The sequence below is a fragment of the Salarias fasciatus genome, chromosome 19 (assembly GCF_902148845.1).
Source record: "Salarias fasciatus chromosome 19, fSalaFa1.1, whole genome shotgun sequence".
NCBI classification, from domain to species: domain Eukaryota; kingdom Metazoa; phylum Chordata; class Actinopteri; order Blenniiformes; family Blenniidae; genus Salarias; species Salarias fasciatus.
Genome location: NC_043763.1, coordinates 6,071,203 through 6,089,845, shown reverse-complemented (window position 1 = coordinate 6,089,845; position 18,643 = coordinate 6,071,203). Strand labels below are relative to the sequence as shown.

The window sequence follows — 18,643 nt, the reverse complement described above, 5'->3', positions numbered from 1 at the left end:
CCGATCAGAGAGGGGTGGAGAGGAGAGCGAAGACCTCTCACTCTGTCTAAGATCCACCTGCTCAAAAGCACGAATAGAATAGAATAGAATAGAAAAGAATAAAATTTCTCCATAAACCCCATTGTAAAGTCTTTTTAACGTTAAAAACACAGTATGGAAAGTTTTTAATATATATATATTGTGTTGTAAATCCAGCATTCAGTGCAGGGGTGTCAAACATATTTTAGTTCAAGGTCCACCATTTCATCATGAGTGGACTGGACTGCTAAAATAGTGGGATAATAAACTTCAAATTTAAACTTTAAAGTTTTTCTTTGTTGTGGCACAAAGTGTATGTGTTGAAACTGTTTTTTTTTTTTTTTTTTTTTTTTTTTTTTTTTTACAAAGTCAAAGCATCATAAGGCCAATTTTGACACCCTCTGCTGAAAAACACAGCGAAATGTGAGAAAGGAGAGAAGACAGCCTCCCTTACTGAAACTGGTTCCACATGGCAGGAGGCTGAGGTCAAGTTTAGGATAGAGGATGATGTTAGGCTTGGAGTAAAGATAAAGACTAATTTTAAGCTTAAAATAATGACTGGTTAGGATGTGATTTTATAGAGGGAGAGCAAGAGAGAGAGAGGGACAGAGGGTATAGAGGTCAGATGAATAGTGCGAGGGAGTCAGAGCCAAGGGCCACGAGCAAACACAACTGTTGTGTCCACTGCTCAAGAGATTTGCTTCAAAAAATTAAAGCTTTCTTTGACAATTTGTTGATGGCTGGATAGGCCAGATTGGAGCCTCCTGTGGGTTGGTTTTGCCACATGGGCCTTATGTTTGGCATCCTTGATGCCATCTGCTCTCAGTCCCGTGGTAAATATGTAAGATAGTAAGCACAAAAAACTCTGGAACTCTTGGTGATAGCAAACTAATAATACTAATAATAATAATAAAATAAAACAATGACTCAATACTCCCACCTGTTGCTGAAAATTTTAATTTAATCTATAATATGTTTTCTTCAGTACATTTTTCTACATTTTAATGATGAGTATCATTTCTCATGTCTGGTCACTTTTCAAATTTGGATGATTAATCAATATCAATATTGATATTGTATTGTTATTCTTGTTCTTATCATTTTTAATAAACTATGTTTTCAGGAGTAAACAAGAAAATTAACTGGATTTAAATACTGAAGACAAATAAAATCTTCAAAATGGACTGCATTAGAATGGTATGTGTTTTTTAACTTATTACTATTATCTGCTATCAAATGCACCGTCCTTCATCCTACGCTTTGTTTTGTGTCAAAACTATAGCGCATCATAGTTTTATGTTTCTATATTTGGGTTATCTATCATTTTTATTTGTTTGGATCAAAAATACAGTAAAACACATCGATACCAGAGCAAATGACTAAAAACACCCTGATCTACAGAGAGCAAATAATGAATAAAAATAAATACAGAGACATAAAGAGAGAGAAGTCTGATGATTTATAAAAACACAGTTGTAGGGAAAAAATGTTACTTGAAGTTATACTGAGCTTTGCTAAGGCAGTGTGTTGAATTTCTGGCCCACATAGAAATTATAATCCAATACACTTCTCTTTGAAAGTGAAATAATTCTGAGACCATCCGCTAGATGGCGCTCCAGTTCCAGTTTACAGCAAATATATACATTCTTCATTTACTCTGAACATGTTGAGACATGAGAGCTTTCAGGGAAAGTAAATATTTGAGCCATGTTTGTGTTTGTGTGTGTGTGTGTGTGTGTGTGTGTGTGTGTGTGTGTGTGTGTGTGTGTGTGTGTGTGTGTGTGTGTGTGTGTATACACCTGTATGCACTGGATTCTGTTATCTGTCCTCAGAAAACATGCCAGCGTAAATCAGTGTTGAGCTATAAGAAATAACAAAAAAGTCTTTTTGTTTAAGTTTACCTGTCAAAACATTTGTAGTTGTTCGTTTTAATATTAGAGATTAAATTATGTTTCAAGATTTCAGGACTTTGAAGTTATCATCAAGCACTAAACTGACCAAAGACCTCAATGTCTGCCTTAATGATTCACTATATATCATACATTTTTCTCAATATATTCATGTATGATTATTTACACACTTTTGGTGCCACCACATTACTATTTATTGCGTTATTGGCACAAAATATTAACAGTCACTTACAGCATAGCACATATTTAAAATGATAATGAATTATTAACGTGTCCACTGAAAGGAATTAAATACCTTCATCATTTAAAGCTCAGAACAGATTCCATCCCCTGGTTGAATTGTTGGCGGTAAATGTCTCAATGTCTTTGTCTCAATTTGAATTTAACTAATTAATCACTAAAAAAACATCTAAACTTATTTAAAAGAGCTAAATTGAAGACATTTACTCGCTACTGCCACCTAATGCATGTATTTAGTATTGCTTACATTTTACATACTGCACCTTTGACCTTTAAAATTGTAATTTCTTAAATTTGATTGAGATAAGAGCGTTTTCATGTATTAATCTGATTATCCTCCTCTTAAGGACTTATATTTATCTAGATTTCATGTCTACCAGCTTCTCTTCCCTCCAGATTTGCTTCTGGTCCAAGGAAGAAATGAAGTTTGGCTTGCAGGCGGAGTGTGAATGACACGCTCCTCACACAGCCCGGCGCTGCGTCCCCCCCTGGGGGGGCAGGCTGGTGGCAGAGCCGCCCCCCCCACTGGCTCTGTTCGGTGTGTTTTGGGCCGTGCAGCTGGAGGCGGGCGAGGTGCGGCTGTCAGGTGAGCGCCACACTGGGCCAAACCCGGGCCTCGCCGTGTGATGCTGAGCTCCGCAGCTGGCCAGGAGACAGACTGCGAGCCCTGGCTGTCAACATCTGCTCCAGAGACCGTACCATCTGCCCGGCGGCCCGGGGGGAGCCTCCCTCCTCGGCTCAGACCAGCTGCAGAGCCCCAGACGTGGACCCGAGCAGAAGCAGCGAACACGGGCCAAGACACAGCCAGAGCCGCCGAGCGCTGGAGCATTCGTCTCACACACTTAGCTCCTGTATTTGTGGTGTGTGACCACAGCCTGGCCAAAACTAACAAAACTCAAGCTTTTACTGATTTCTTTTCATTTCTGATTAAACAGATGTATATCAAATAAAGAAAAAAAAAACAACACATCCTCTGTTAAGACCTTTTTATTTCATCAATTTGAAAGAAACACGTAAAAACAGTGTACAAAGTTTATATTATTTGTTTACTAAAGCTGGTGTCCTCAGTCTCGGGAATACGGGAAAGGCAGGTACAAAAAAAAAAAAGGCGAAATAAAAAATAAGTATAAAATGAATTTCCCTATTATTTTCAGAATGTGACGGCAAAAGGGTGAGTGTGCATAGGAAGAAGTAACAGATTTCAAACACTGAGCAAAAAGGTTCGCAAACGATTGAAGAGAAACAATACCATAAAAAAATTACATTCAATAATGTATGATGCATTTTTTTAAAGGAAAAAACAAAACAAAAAGATCATCTTATTTTAAAGTCTGAAGTGCTTTTGGAAAATCTAAGCACACTTTAACTCTCAGAGTTTCTCCTCAGCCGTCTTCAGCAGGGAAGAAATCATTCAAACAAACAAATCTTTATTTTGTATCCACAACATCTGAATTTATATTAGAAATTAATGTAATTTAGTCTTTACCAACCACAAAGTACAAATCCAAATACAATCATTTTTGGGCAGCAAAGTGCATATCATTGGCACAGTGAAACTCGTTTTCGTTGATGCTGGTCTCGTATAAATAACTCAGAAGCTCGTGAATGGACACAAGTCCCCTAAAGTAGCAAAAAAAAAAAAAAATCAAAGATGACTCTGTGTGCGTTTCCCCCCGAAGCCCAGATGGTTTTGCAAAGTATTCCTAAAGAAGCACGTCTTGTTAAAGAGACCTCATTGAGGCTGCAGTAAATGCACTGGGTGGAGAAAAAAAATTAAAAAAAATATCCACCCAATTGTGTAACTGTACATGGAGGAAGAACAACCCAGAGGAGAGAAAGGTCTCTGCAGGGTCGCTGCCAGTGACCCCGATCAGAAAGGAAACCAGGAGGAGTCTGCAGCACAGCATCGAGATCATAGAAAGGCATCAGGAAGTAGAAGCACGCACTTTAAGGGCTGCTGGAGAAGCTGTTGATTATCCCCGACGGGAAACTGGGGGGCGTCTCACAATGACTTTGTTGGGCAGACGGCTACGAGAGGAATTCACTGCAGGCCGGCCGTAATGATTAATCAGGCTGCGTTCCCCGCATGTCTGTCATTCCTCACATCACTGGATTGCACAAATGGTTTCTCAGACCCGCCGTGGCGCGGCGCGATAATACGGGAGGCCGGCCGGAGCCAGGTTTCCACCCCGACGTCCAGAGGGTGGCATTCCAGCCTCCGTGGAATCGGCCGCGGGTTACAACACATACGAATGCAGGAAGATTGACTTTATTGGATAGGATACATTCACTTGTAGCGCCAAAAATGTCTGAATGGACTCAGGGACAAAAACAAAAATAAAAACAAAAAAAATGGATTTATCACCCACTCATACAACACACTCTCTGCTCACATGATGTTTTTTGGTCCTCAGCATGCCTAACTCTCTATTTGAAATGTTTTTTAACGTAATAAATGATACCTCTCACAATCAATATATGTTTTAAGTGACAGCCTAATTCGGTGCTTACATTTCCCCGCTCATTATGGCGTATGGATGCCCGCTCAGTATACAACATAAGGACCAGGAAATGCAGGGTAGTGTTATCTCCGTGGTCGCTCTCCTAAGGCCACACAGAAAGACCACGGCCATCTTTGTTTTGTATTTCCTCCTTCCTGTGAAGGCGGGAGGCAGAAAAAAAAAAAAAAAAGGGGGGGGGGGACAACATGCAGATTTTGAGTGTTGCGTCCAGCAACAGCATCTGCAGACAATGCCGGGAGGACGGGGGGGCCGCGGCCCCGCTCTTCTGAGAGTGCAGTCGGGTGGGGTGAGGGGAGATGGGTGGGGCCGGAGGAATGTTTGAGACTGGATCAGGCCGTCCCGCTGGCAGAGTAGGAGAACTGGGGGAAGTGGGGTCTCCGCTCGCTGTCGAAGGACTCCATACTGTCATCTGGAGGGGAAAAGACAGGAAGACTTTAGAGAAGCGACAGGGCCTTCGTCCTCTGTGTTTTAGCTATCCCTTGTCTTGAATCAGGGGTCTCAAACATAAGGCTCGTGGGCCAAAACCAGTCCACGAGCCGTAGGCTCTGTGTCAAGCAGTGTCATCTGTTTGACACTCTTGTCTTAAATCATCTTGGATTCTGTCTTTTTTAACTCAACCTGTCTGCATGCATATTTCTTATCATCAGAACTGTTAGATCAGGAATACGAAACATTTTTCACCATGAAAGCTGTTTATTTATCAATAAAAGAGTCTTCTGGAGTTTGTCTATCAAAGCTTTCACATGTCGTTTTGCCACATAAGTAATAACTAGAATTTAAGCAGCACCGATGAATTTAAAGAAATAACAAAGCTGCACTTCTACCAACAATAAATGAATTCTGTTTACGAGAAAGGTGAGTTTGTAGATTTTACTTCACTGAATAAAAAAACATTCCCCTTTTTTTCAATGTCATATTTGATGAAGATAAAAGACTCTTGATAGTCTGGTTTTGTTGGGCAATAAAAAAGCTTTTTCGAAGCTACAGGAAAGCACTTCCTTTATATTTGAGCTGCATGTGGCTCCAGAGCTGAGGGACGTCAACTTCTGTCTTAGACCGTTAATGGCATCGGGAAGATTTTATCAGAAAACAAAGAAATAAAGCTTTGTTGCTCTTTCCGTAGTGATCACAGTGGGTTTTACCCATTTACTCAGTACAAGTGTCAAACTGGAAAAAATGAATTTCAAGGTTAAATTTAGTCTCCACCACAGGAGGAAAATACCCAAACTACTAAGAATAATAACCTTCATAAATATCATACAACAAGTGGAAAATCCAGTTTATTTCAATAACTAAAACCTGAACACTATTGGTTGAAAGTTAATTTCTTATTGTCAAATCCCAAAACTTTATTCAAAAACTTATTTCAATGTGATTTTTGCACATATAGACTTCTGTGCTCCATTTGTACTGGTTTTTTTTAATGTCACTGGTTCTCCAGGAGAGGGCAGACTGCCCTTAAGGGAGAAAACTACTCTCCCTTTCTTTCTTTCGCTCTCTCTCTTTTTTTTTTTAAACATTTCTGAGCTTCCCAAAACAAACCCTCGCCTCAGAGCCGGGTCGGACATTTAACGTGACCTTTATGATGGAATCACTCAGCGTAGAACTTCTGGAAGGAGCCCGACAAGCACGCAGCTCGTGTATAAAACGAAACACAACTGCAACACAATCTTGTCAGGAATTTTCTTTTTCGGACAGTCTGAACTGGAAACTTAGTTTAGTTTTTTGGTTATTTGTTTCTGTGATGAGTGATTGAGCTCGGCTTCTATCTTGAGCGAAGTAAGAATGTAAATATTCTTATCTCCCTGCAGATTGAGAGAAATCTCTCCATAGGACACCAGGCTGTCGTCTGTGTGGCCGTGGCTGAGTCTGTACGTTCGCCCGCCGCTACCTTGTCCGGGCGGCGTGATGGTGATGGTCTGCGCCGTGAACTCCTCGTCAAAATATCTCGTGTCTGTCTCCGAGGTGACTTGGGGCTTAAACGGCGGCACCAGCTGTTGGTGAGGAGAGGGAGAGGAGACACAGACGCGTCAGGACATCGGAGCCGTCACTCCGCTTGGCAGCGGTCGGCCGCTCTGATGACAATCTGAAACGCCCGTGGACGGCGCTTCGGGCCGCGGCGCTTCATTGATAGCCCGAGGAATGACAGCTATCTGGGATCGGTTGCCCTCGAGGCCGTGACAATCATAAAAAAAAAGAGAGAGATGGAAACACAAAAGAGAGGAGCATTTTTAGAAACTCACCTTCTTCTCATAAACATCCTGCCATTCGATTCCAGCAAAGAACTTGTGCTGCATGATTTCCTTGGCGTCATCAGGCCCTCCGCCTAACCTGGAGACGCATGGACAGCAGATTATTACTAGATTTGATTATATCATCGTGACATGATATAAGGATAAATCTCAGTGGACTCAGAGGCATAACAAGTCCCTGTGAACGGCATTCATTCAAAAGAAGAGTCGATCGTACCTTTCCTTGTGATTCAGGTTGAATAAAACGACTAAATCAAATTCTTGGCACAAGCTGTTACAGTATGAGGGTAGAACAACACGACCTGTTTAACTAAGGGTGTTGCTGTTCTTCCAGAGACCGACCGAAACAATTAGGTGTTTGATCTCTGAACGCAACTGGTTCATTACAAACAGTACAGAAAGTCAAATATTTATGGGGGATTTCTTATCTCTCCCCACTGAGCCTGCAGGTATTGCTCAAATCCAGAGATCACAGTAGGAGCCCGAGGATTTATCGGATGTGAGGTTGTAAAAATTTGTACAATCTAGAAATGTCCGTGAGCATTTGGCTTGACTGCAAAGTTTTCTTGTGTATTCAAACATCTGACGGGTCTGTAAAACGTTTGGGAAACACGGCTCTAAATAACTCCACTGTGGAGCTTTGTGGAATATTCTCACAGATCGTCTTACAAACAGGAGTCCAATGCTTCCATCTGGACTTTAGCTTCCTTTAACTGACATTAATGACTGACAGCACGTGATGCTGTTTTTCAAAGTTTGATATAGGAAACTTTAAGGACCACTTCAGTTATAATCTGTTATTGTTGTAAAAAAATTAATAAAATCGGGTCATGGATTTTCCATTGAAATACTCCTCAGGTATCTGAATATGTTTCCAGGTGTGTTTTAGTGCACATCTCCTCCTCCATGTGGTTTGACCTTGTTCCTTTCTGTCTCCCTCCTCTGCCTCATGCGGTGGGCATGAAGCTGGTTCATGGGAAATAACTGGTATGTTAATTTAGAACAAAAACAAACAACGTAAATGAACTGTTCCAATGTCTTCAAGTTGTTGTGTGAGAATTTCAATTTGAAAATCGAAATTTGTTCCATGTAAAGTAAATCCAAAGCTTCCTACCGAGATTATTGCACATGTGCTGCTCTCAATCACATTTCTGCGAGTTAAATTAATACAAAATCTATCGGAATGGATGAAAGTGTAGACAGAGAACATATTTAAGCCGTTACATCATGGATATCGCCGGTTCTGACCTCTGCATGGGGTCTTTCTTCAGCAGGCCAGAGAGCAGCGAGCGCGCCTCGGGGCCGAGCGTTCGGGGGAAGCGGATATCCTCCATGAGGATGAGCTCGAACAGCTTCTCGTGGTCCTGGTTGTAGAAGGGCAGCCTGCCGCACATCATCTCGTACATGACCACGCCGAGGCCCCACCAGTCCACGGCTCGGCCGTAGTCGTTGTCTTCTAGCACCTTGAGAACAAACGAGGGAGGGGAATGTTTTCAGTGAAAGTGTTGGGAAACTCTTTTGGTTTTTTTGTTTTTTTAAATGTGTTTAGTGCAAATTGCAGTCAACTCTCAGTTCAACCGATAAGGCCGTGTTCAGGTATCAAAGCTCGGTGACGACAGCAGCTCTGTAAAGGGAACATACAAACCCGAAAGCAACTGGGTTGCCCCCCCCTTCCCAGCAGCAGCAGCCCCCCCTCACAAAATCACCTGCTATCCCCCCGGTCTGGGATTCTGAGGCAGCCCCAGCCAACACTGACTCACATCTCACATTAGGAGCAAGGATAGAGTTTCCCCTGGAGCCCTGCATATTTAATCACCACAGGGCCTTCCACGCACACACACACATGCACGCACACACAGATCAACAAGCAGCAAAGGTGCGGGTCGCCTAAATAAGTAAATATGTGGCAACACAAATGCAAATCGAACCACAGAAAAAGGTGAAATATTCCGTTTCATTCCTTCCGTACGATGACTTTTCTTGACGGTTCTTAATGAGACAAACTCCTGCAGCGTTGTGCACCGTGAACAGCGCAACCTGTTGCATGACTAATGTGCTGCTGAGCGGAGTTGTTCCAAGGTCTCCGGGGACATGTACTGGATTCTACCTCGCCAGGCGGATGTTGAAGGTGAAATCAAGACAAGGAGAACAGTCTGTTCTGTTAAACCTTCAGCAGCGTGATCCTGCGGAATTCAAGACCTCGGAATAGAAACTTGGGTAAAAAGATGAGGGCGGATTATTAGAATTAGATATTGACACAACAGTGAAAGAGGAGGTGGACGGATGTTTCCGTAAAAGGAACAAAACTACCGCGTTGGGGTGTGAGCGTATGAGTACGGAGCCTGCGTGTCCGTGGGCGCTCGGCCTGGCGCTGCGGTGAGCGGTGAGCACCGGGGAGGAGGACTGGGAGGGCAGGGGGGGGGGGAGTAACGTGAAGCCGGCGTGGGGCTAGGATTACTGGGCCGTCTCTATTTCCAGCGCTGCTGTCGTGTGATTCACACCGTGCGACAGCTGGGCCCGCAGCTGCCCCATATATGTAGAAGAGCGCCACAGCTGTGAAGCTGCCAGGAGCGCAGGAGCCAGGCTCATCCCTCATATACGTAACCAGGACTGTTTGCCTGCCCGGGCCCCAGCCCCAAACTAATACTGTTACACTGCCCCGAAGGAGCGGGGACAGGGGAGGAGAGAGCAGGGAGGAGAGACGATAAAAGGCGCGCGCGCACACACACTCACACACACACACACTTGCTGCTGGTGCTTTGCTCTGTAGACCGCACTTTTTCCTGCTCACAAAGTTCTGCAGTGACAGCCATTAATCTTTCAAGCCCGTGAATCCAGATCGGTGTCACCCGCCTGAGTTTCTCGGTGCTGATGTTCCCCTAAAAGCCAATTCCCCGGGCCGGTGATGGTTTTCTACTGGTAACTGCTTAATAAAAGTGACTAAGTGAATTTGTCCTGCTCTTTACTCCAGAGACAAACTGGTAAGGCGTTTATAGATCGGTTCTGTCCCGACTCTGCCTCTGGCTCCCTCTCCCCCCCCCCCCCTGCTCTGGGTGGAATATTCCCAGACGTTACAGCATTCCTGTGCAGCACACACAACAAGGTCATTGTTTACTGCAGAACAACCTGTAACACTGCCTGGCTCGCACTCCGGAGAGACTCTCGCCAGCGACCCTGTTGCCATAGCAATGCCCCCTGATGTCTCCCTGCGCTCCGCTGGCGAGGCTGGAGCCGTCACGGGCTGTGCTGCTCTGTGGAGGAGCAATGCGAGCGCCGAACAGCTCGGGATGGACAGGTGGAGGGATTTTTATTTCTTTTTTTCCACCATCTTTTTGTGTAGGTGATCAGTAGACAGTGAGATGTTGAGCTGAACTAAAACCTGATCGGGCCTCACATCTGTCCTTTATGGACCGCTGCTGATTAGGAGGAGCTCAGTCCGACTGATTAAAAGCACAGGTATGTGTTCTGGGGGGGGGATAGCGTGCTCACACCAGCGCCGAGTCTGCCCGGGTCAGGTGAGGCATCCCAGGCAGCAGCGTGAGCCGCAGCTCCCCGGGTGCCACACAACAGCTGTAGCCAATGTGGTGGGGGGAGGTTGTTTTTTCTTTTTTTTTTTTTTTCCAGGGGCGGAAGCTCACGTTTCCTGAGGTGCTGCCAGCCAATTACTCCTCCCCAAGCAGAAAATTCCAAATGGAGGCTAAAAACAACGAAACAACAACTGTGTCAACATGGACACCCTTCTCCGGGAAAACATTTTTACGACAACAGGCACGGGGATAACGCAGGACACCCATCATGCACTCACACGAAAACACACACACACACGCACACACACAAAGAAATATCGGGTAACGCAGCCCACTCCAACACATGTCATACCTGCACGCAATGGGGAGTAGCCACACCCCTCCTCATACAGCAAATATGAGCGCAGGCCGCCCTGCCCTCGGCACACGGCACACTCATTAACTCAACTTCAGCTGGAGATTAGAAAGGCATTTTGGGACAGCTGCCCTTTCTTCCTCCACATGCTTCTCATCCTCTGATGTCTGACAACAGATCCACCGGCTGCATTTTTTGTTCGGGATCTACAGATGTCACGTGTGGAGGTCGGAACAGCATTCTTTGTTGGGTTCACGACTTCTTTCTCAAGTGTTTTAATTTGCTTATTTTAATGAATACCAGTAAGTGAAACGCAGCACTTGGTTCTCAGAGCGAAGCTTTGAAACTTATATACAATATAAATACACAAATGCAAAACAATAACACTTGGAATAAACAAGTAACATAATCAGATTGTTTCTCTGCGGGGCAACAGAGCTCACTCAGTAGTTTGATGTTTATAAAAACTCGATCATTTACTGAATCATATCGTATGGAGTTTACAGTCACAAATGGAAGGTTTGGCTGTGCATGTTCCATCCTGGCCTCCGCCACCAATAAACAACAAGTGAAATATAAAAAGTAACTTGTGTAATAACCTGCAAATACTGACAACTTTAGGCTTCTGCTCAGTTTCAATAGAAAAAGTTTGAACTCACCCTCACAGTGGGGCTCTGATGCTCATGCTACTCTGCGGCATGATAAGGCTCTCACAGTTACACTATGTCCTTTACTCCTTTACTTCTCCAGTTAATGAATTACAAACAGTAATTTTACTGAAAATATGCAGGAACAAATACAGTACGTCTTTTTTTTTTAACTTAAACACATGTTGTGACGTCAGTCCACTCATATCTGTGACGGATGTCAGTAAGCTAACAAGCAAACCCCAACCTATTCATCTGGTAAATCCACCCGGCGTCTAGTCTGTCCTCAGTCTAACGAGGAACTTGTCAGATTGAATAGTGAACACAACACGACTGGAGCGCTTGGTAATCACGTACTAAAAAAAACAAACTGACAAAAGTCTGACAGGGATTCAAAAGAAAAGAACTGCAGGCACCACGGACTCATTTTTCCCAGCGAATGCCACCTTGAACGTCTTCACTGTAAATGTAAAGTTCTGAAGCGATGTTCTCCTGAGGTGTCATTGATCTGAACCTTAGAGGCACTGCGGTTTCCAGACTCGCTGGAGTCGGGACTTCAGGCGCAGCTCTGCTTACCTCCGGGGCGAGGTACTCTGGCGTCCCACAGAATGTCTTCATGGTGGCGCCATCTTTGATTCCCTCCTTGCAAAGGCCAAAATCTGTGATCTTTATGTGTCCATCTTTGTCCAGCATGAGGTTTTCCAGCTGAAAGGAAAACAGGAAGAAGCATCTCAGAACTCTAACTTGTTGTAATGTTTGGAGCCATTTATGAATGTGTGATTATAAAGTGAGATCAAGATCATCTGAAATTATAACACCAATGCAGGCTTTTGATTTTCACTTGGCTTCATTGCTGTAAGATGAAATGAAAGAAGCTAAGAAAAAAGAGATTTCTGTGGTACTTCTTGATTTCGGAACCGCACACGTGTAAATATGAACGTATCTGGAGAGTACATGTACAGTGAAAAAGCCCTCAAGGCCTAAAGGAAGTGCATTGTGCAATGTCATGACTTGGTGGTTTGCATGGCCTTTTAATATCAGCATGTCCTCTCACCCCCCGCCACCCCCCACCCTCCGCTGTCTCTTTCTCTCACTCAGTTAAAGTCACCTGGCAGCTGTAGCTCACACGTGGCCAGCAGCGCCCGGCCAGAGTCAGCACATCCTCCAATCCTGCTACCCTGGCATTTTCAGGAGAACCCTAGCAGGCTGGGAGCCTGCCTCATAAACCCAAGGGAGAGGAGGGAGGGGGGGAGGGAGGGAGAGGGGGGGGGCGGAGGGAGGGCCGCGAGGAGGGGAGTGCTGTGGTGTGCTGACCTGGCTGCTATAGTTTCATCAGCTGGAAGTAGTCTGGCTACAGATGCCCACTGCAACACTGATAACTCCCCTCAAAGCCCTTCCAAATCCAAACAAGCCCGGCCGATCTGCACCGCCGTCCTCTGAAGTCAGCTCTAAATTACTGGATCGCACTTGCAGTCTGAATTCAATCAGTGAACAAAAGCAGAGCAGAAACCTTGGAAGTTATTCACTGTGGAACGCAGGTGGACATTTTCTCCCTTCTGGAAGTGAAAGGGGACGAACAGCCAGCGTGAAGAAAATGACGCCAGCCGCGCACAAAGTGCACAAATGTCTGCTGGTGAGAATCTGTGGCGTGCTAATGGGAAGTACTTTTTGAAGAGCTGCATAAATGTACAGAGCAAGCCTCCATCCAGCTGCAGTGAGTTCTGAGGACTGATCAGGGAGAGGCAGATCAATACGCTCTGGACACTGCCACGACTGTGGATGGAGACAAACCCTATTTATATCCAGCCAGGGGAGGAAGGGAGGGAGAGAAGTGTCTGACTGCAAAGATGAGAGCAAGTGAAGGCGAGTTTCCCCACCTACCTTAAGATCTCGATAAACCACATTTCTCTCGGCGTGCAGGTAATCCAGCGCCGACACGATCTCCGCGCCGTAGAAACGTGCCCGCTCCTCCGAGAACACCCGGTCTCGAGAAAGATGGAAGAAAAGCTGCGACAAAACCAAAGAACGGGTGGAAAAAAAAAAACAAAGCGAGAGCAGGAGAATTTAACAACAAGATTCACAAGTTCTCTGCAACTCTCTCACGACAGCTAACAGGTGCCGGTTCGCTGATGGTTGAAGTGGTTTACCTCTCCCCCGTTTGCATACTCCATGACAAAGCACAGGCGGTCATGTGTCTGGAAGGAGTATTTCAGTCCCTGCAGATGAGATAAAAACGCTCAATGCAGAACTTCATGTTTCCAGCTAAGTCAAGAGGAAGCTGGTATTTTAAAAAAAGACCACAGCAGCAAGAAACGCTGCATCACGCTGCCGCTTCATTCCTTCTGCTGGATTTTCTGAGAAACGTTAAAAAAAAAAAAAAATCTACAGCACAGAGTCTATATTGTGTGAAAACTTTACAGCGCCAGTTAGCTTTGGTCACATCACAGTCTGTGTTGCCCCCACCTTCCACTCAGACGTAATACTCACGAAGGACTTCATACTAAAACCCACCTCAGACGTATAGAGAGAGGCTTAAGAAAAACAAACAATACCCAGCGTTACTATAAAAGGCCCTCACTCAGCTGCAGCCTTTGTAAAGCAGGGTACTTCGAAACATTCCTGGTAAAACTGCCTCCGCTTTCTGAATGGATGCTGCTATATTAGACTGAAGAGGCTCCCGAGGATCCCTGCGAGTTAAAATAAGGTTTGGTTTAGGTATACGGAAAGACTCCTTACTGTCAAGAACGGATGCTTTGAATTCTGGAGGACTCTGTTTTCTGTGAGTGTGTGCGCCACTTCATCCTGTGGGGAGGGAAAAAAAAGGCACAAAGAGTGTTTGTGCAACTCTCACAACGGCTAATGATTGAGGTATCAGTCGTTAGTCCATTGCCACACGTTTTCACCCCTTTACTGGCTAATCTGCAGCCACTCACTTTCGCTACGATGACCTCCTTCTTCAGGATCTTCATGGCATAGTAGCGTCCCGTGGCCTTCTCTTTTACCAGAATAACTTTGCCAAAAGTGCCTTTTCCCAGGAGTTTGAGGTATTCAAAGTCGTGCATAGTCTGGAAGGCAAAGAGGAAAGAAAGTGGCATCTGGTTACAAACGGGAGCATTAACAAACCCGAGCTCTAACTAGCCGGGACACACAATCCCACTGACAACAACACCCAAGCATTTAAGGCGCCGTTTCACCCACGGAGCAATTTCCACTCCTCTAATGGCCGGGCCTATATGTGGTTGTGTCTCAGTTAACCTCTGACCCCGCCGCTGAGGAGAATGTTGAAAATGGTTGTGCGGAGGACATCCAATCCGGTGGCCTTGGACCTTTATGTCATGACACATGAGGGGGGTTGTGAAACCCGGCGGACATGCTATCCGGTGCTAAGCCACCCGGGGAGGATGTTAAAGCCCCGGAGGATGGCGGAAAAGGAGGCGAAGTAGAACTACAGCAGAGGTTTACTGAGAAACGGCGATGAAGGAATGTATAGAAAGGCTGCTGTCTGGGTCAGTACCACTTTCTGTCTGGGTTTGGTCAAGTAGACCTCCATGTCCATGGGGTCTGGAGAGGAGTCCATCATCTCCTCCTCCTGCTTCTGCAGGCTGTCGGCCACTGCCTGGATGGCTTTGGTCCATTCTTCCCTGCGAGAGACACAAGCAGCACAGATTACATCGGCTCATTTACCCCCACGCCGGCCCAGCAGCCCAATCATGTAATTGTCTTCTTATCAACAGGAAGGCAATTTCAAGTGTGAGTTCTACCAACAGCCCCGTAGACTGTGCGCACACACACACGTAACAATGACTGAAACCGCGCTCCTAAAGAGCTCCTCGAATGGAATGGCGTCTCTTCTTCTTCCAGACACGTGCGGCGTCTTTGTGTTTTAGGGCTGTGTGAGCAGAGGGGTGTGTGCGTCTCGCTTGCCTCTCCTCGGGGGTCTCCACGTGGAAGGTGCGCTCGATGACAGTGGTCCACTGCAGGCAGCGGATGATGAATGTGTTGGGCTTAGGCCGTTCCGTCTTCATCAGCTGGCACTCTGACCACAGCCAGGGAAGAGCGGGGAGGGAGATGAAGAGAAGGGCCAGTGTGTCGGGGAGCAGAGGGGAGAGACAGACCCACAGTTATAGCCATTTATCTTTATCGCCACCCTAACAGACACTGTCGGCCAATTTGGAGAAGAACAGGTGCACTTTGGTGGAAGAAAACAACTGTGATCCTTTACTTGTCAGTCCCTCTAAAACATTAAATTAGCTAATAAATGATTTAAGGTGTTATCAAACAAAATTCCTCTAAACTGAACAAATAAATCTTAATAAATAAAACTCTAGGACATTTGTTTTTTGTTTGTTTTTTTTAAGATTAATGTTGTGACTGAACTTCCCATTAAAATGTTTCAATTATTACAATAAAATTCTATAGATATTAAGCGGCCCTGGGTCTAGAAAATGATACTTAAAAATTAAAACTATATGGGGTCTCATTCTTTTAAAAGACACACAGTCTAAAACCGAAAGACAATATTAAATCCATTCTATAGAGAAAGTAAAAAGAAGACAAGAAAGCACACGATAGTTTAGTGCAGCAAGCAAACGTCCAGCACGTCAAGGTAACAGAGAGGAAATTAAATAAATATTATCTCATGAATCAGTCCATTTTTTCCCTTGGCTCCGTTTTTTCCCCCTTCACTTTCCTACTTTTCAAGCAAATAATTGTCTTGTAAGCACTTTGCAAAACAATTACTCACAACAGTCTAATAACTGAATTTACAAAGCAGAGACTTCCATCTGCACCTCCGTCACATTAACATCTGTTCCCAAATGAAACATGTCAGCAAATATGTCACAACGTGACACAAAATGGCCTCTGTCTGATCGATGGAGGGCTCGCAGTGGACCACCACTGAGATCCAACATGGCTCCATCGGGGCGAGCGTGTAATCCAGCTGCAGCAGCCCCGTCAGCGGCGGCGCGCCATGTGTCCTCTGCGGTGGGGTCGCAGCGGTGACGGGAGACGGAGCCCCAGAGCACAGCCCAGATAAATACTTGAAATCAGGCGGCTAATGGCCACGATAACTCAAGAGTGTTGGAGAGGAAACATTTTGTTAAACAAACAGTATGCTGTCTAATTGCTGTGTTCAGTCATCTGCGCAGCTTATCGCAGCAACTTATTTTTTTTTTCTTCTTCTTCTTCTTCTTCTTCTTCTGATGAGAAGAGCGAGCGAGCCGGGCTGCTCTGGGCATTCTTTGTTGTTGTTATTTTCTGTCACGCTATGAAGAAGACACACGCAGAGACGAGGGATGATGAGCATTTTAAAAAACCGGGGCCGGCTTTCTTTATGCGCTTCTTTGAAATAAACTTGAAAAACACTTTTAAGAAGATGGCGCAGGCAAAATGCGAGTGCTCCCATTCATAATCACGGCGTGACACACTAAATGAGTATGAATGCGGCGGTTACTCGGCCACTGTGTGGCAATAGACAGTGTCTCTGCAAACTTTCTTCTCATAAGTACTTGCACATGATTTGTACACTGGCCTGCATTGTTTAAATAATTACCCTTCAGGACGGACCGAGGCTTAAATACATGTAAAAGCTCCTGTGGAACAATGTTTGAGAGCTATGTGCCGACTGTATAATTATCCGCAGCGGTGCTGCACTCAAGTTTAGGGAGGAGTAATATTATGCTACCTGTCCACAATGTAATACCAGCAGAAAGACAATCCCAAATATACACTGGTTATGAAGCTTTTTTTATCTGATTCTTACCTCAATTTTTGTCTTTTTTTTATTCCGATTCTCTTCCTCTCATTAATAATAATCACTCTTTTAGTTTTCATTTAACATGTTGATATTGCAATAATGATAAATGTCTGACACGCCGTGCAAACTTACAAAAGTGCTATAATTGATGGTATGAGCCTCGCAAAGCTCTGACTGTAATGTGTAACGCGCACAAATACGCAGAAGGATCTGAGCCAGACTGCAACCACACAAGACCGATGCCTAGTCATTGTGAAACGACCTGTTCAACTTCCTCCAAAAACCACAAGCTGTGCAACTGCGCTGAGAAAAAAAAACGATGCTCTGGAACTTGATCACACCAATTATTTATTTCTCTCCTGCTTTTTCACACTTGGCAATTTATATTACCGTAAGTGATCATAATCAATATCTAGCTGATAATTTTAAAAACACTGCATTGCCTGTGTTAAAGTTAATGTCACATGCCAGTATTCTGAGAAAAACTTGTCAATATACAGGCGGTGTAATCCAGATTTCATCGATATTTTCATGAGACTATATTACCCTCGTTGCAACTTCCTCGCTATAAATGCGGCGAGTTTTCAAATCTCGCAGCATCTATTTTGTTGCCCAAAGCGACTGGTGACAAATCGAGAGACTTTTTCCTGGTGTTTTTGGAGACTTTGATGTTACTATTCTCAACGGGCGGCGGCTGATGCTGTGGGCCGTTTCCCCGTCCCAAAGCGAGAGAGGAGGGCCACACCTCTCCACGTTCACACTGCAAATGAACTGCGTACGTGAAAAAAATGATCGCGCCCTGGCCTTAAGATTAAAACCCTGCATTCAACGTTCAATTTAACTTTGCACCATTTAGGACAACACTGACTAATGTGAAGCGTGTCTCGTGTGCCTGTAAACAAATTATTAGACGCTATGTAGTATTTCAGGGCAGCTACCTTCCTCACCGACAGCATAAACGTTCCTCCTTATTGAAGCTATTATCTTAATTCAGCACTGCTGTTGGTGCACAGGAGACACAAAGCAGGCTGCATCTGCAGTTCTATTGGATGCAGGTGGAGTAAACACCCATGAGTGCGGCATGAGAGATTTGATATTATATCATCTTTTTTGTCATGTTTATGATGAGAAACATTTGGCTTGAAAATTAAAAATGCGAGTTGTAACCAGAGGGTTAGGGTTTGAATCCCACTGTCCTGGAAAGGCCACTAGGAGTAAAAACTCATGAAAAGTAAACCAGAACACCACAGTCAAACATTTTTCGTCATTCTCTCACAAGGTACTGTGACATAAACAGAATCATTAAGATCTTTTTCTACCGAGGCATTTCTTTTTCCTGATCCAACAATGCAAGAAAAACAAAACAATGCAAGAAAAAGCAGAAAACAAAATGAGGCTGAAAAGATCTGCCAAG

At 44.5% G+C, this 18,643-nt stretch overlaps 1 protein-coding gene across 2 annotated transcripts in view; it reads right to left on the bottom strand.

Annotated features, from left to right (window-relative positions):
- Nucleotides 1-3,462: 3,462 nt before the first annotated feature.
- The window catches only part of akt1 (v-akt murine thymoma viral oncogene homolog 1), a 37,439-nt gene continuing 22,258 nt past the window's right edge, over nt 3,463-18,643 (bottom strand). For both annotated transcript variants that reach the window (XM_030116724.1, XM_030116723.1), the window contains exons 4-14: nt 15,396-15,507; nt 14,986-15,112; nt 14,405-14,536; nt 14,208-14,273; nt 13,619-13,687; nt 13,353-13,478; nt 12,048-12,176; nt 8,191-8,405; nt 6,934-7,021; nt 6,582-6,684; nt 3,463-5,099 (exon numbers count right to left, since the gene is read on the bottom strand). In XM_030116724.1, the coding sequence (XP_029972584.1) occupies nt 5,020-5,099; nt 6,582-6,684; nt 6,934-7,021; nt 8,191-8,405; nt 12,048-12,176; nt 13,353-13,478; nt 13,619-13,687; nt 14,208-14,273; nt 14,405-14,536; nt 14,986-15,112; nt 15,396-15,507 (1,247 nt within the window). In that variant the 3' untranslated portion in view covers nt 3,463-5,019. The remainder of the gene's footprint in view (nt 5,100-6,581; nt 6,685-6,933; nt 7,022-8,190; nt 8,406-12,047; nt 12,177-13,352; nt 13,479-13,618; nt 13,688-14,207; nt 14,274-14,404; nt 14,537-14,985; nt 15,113-15,395; nt 15,508-18,643) is intronic.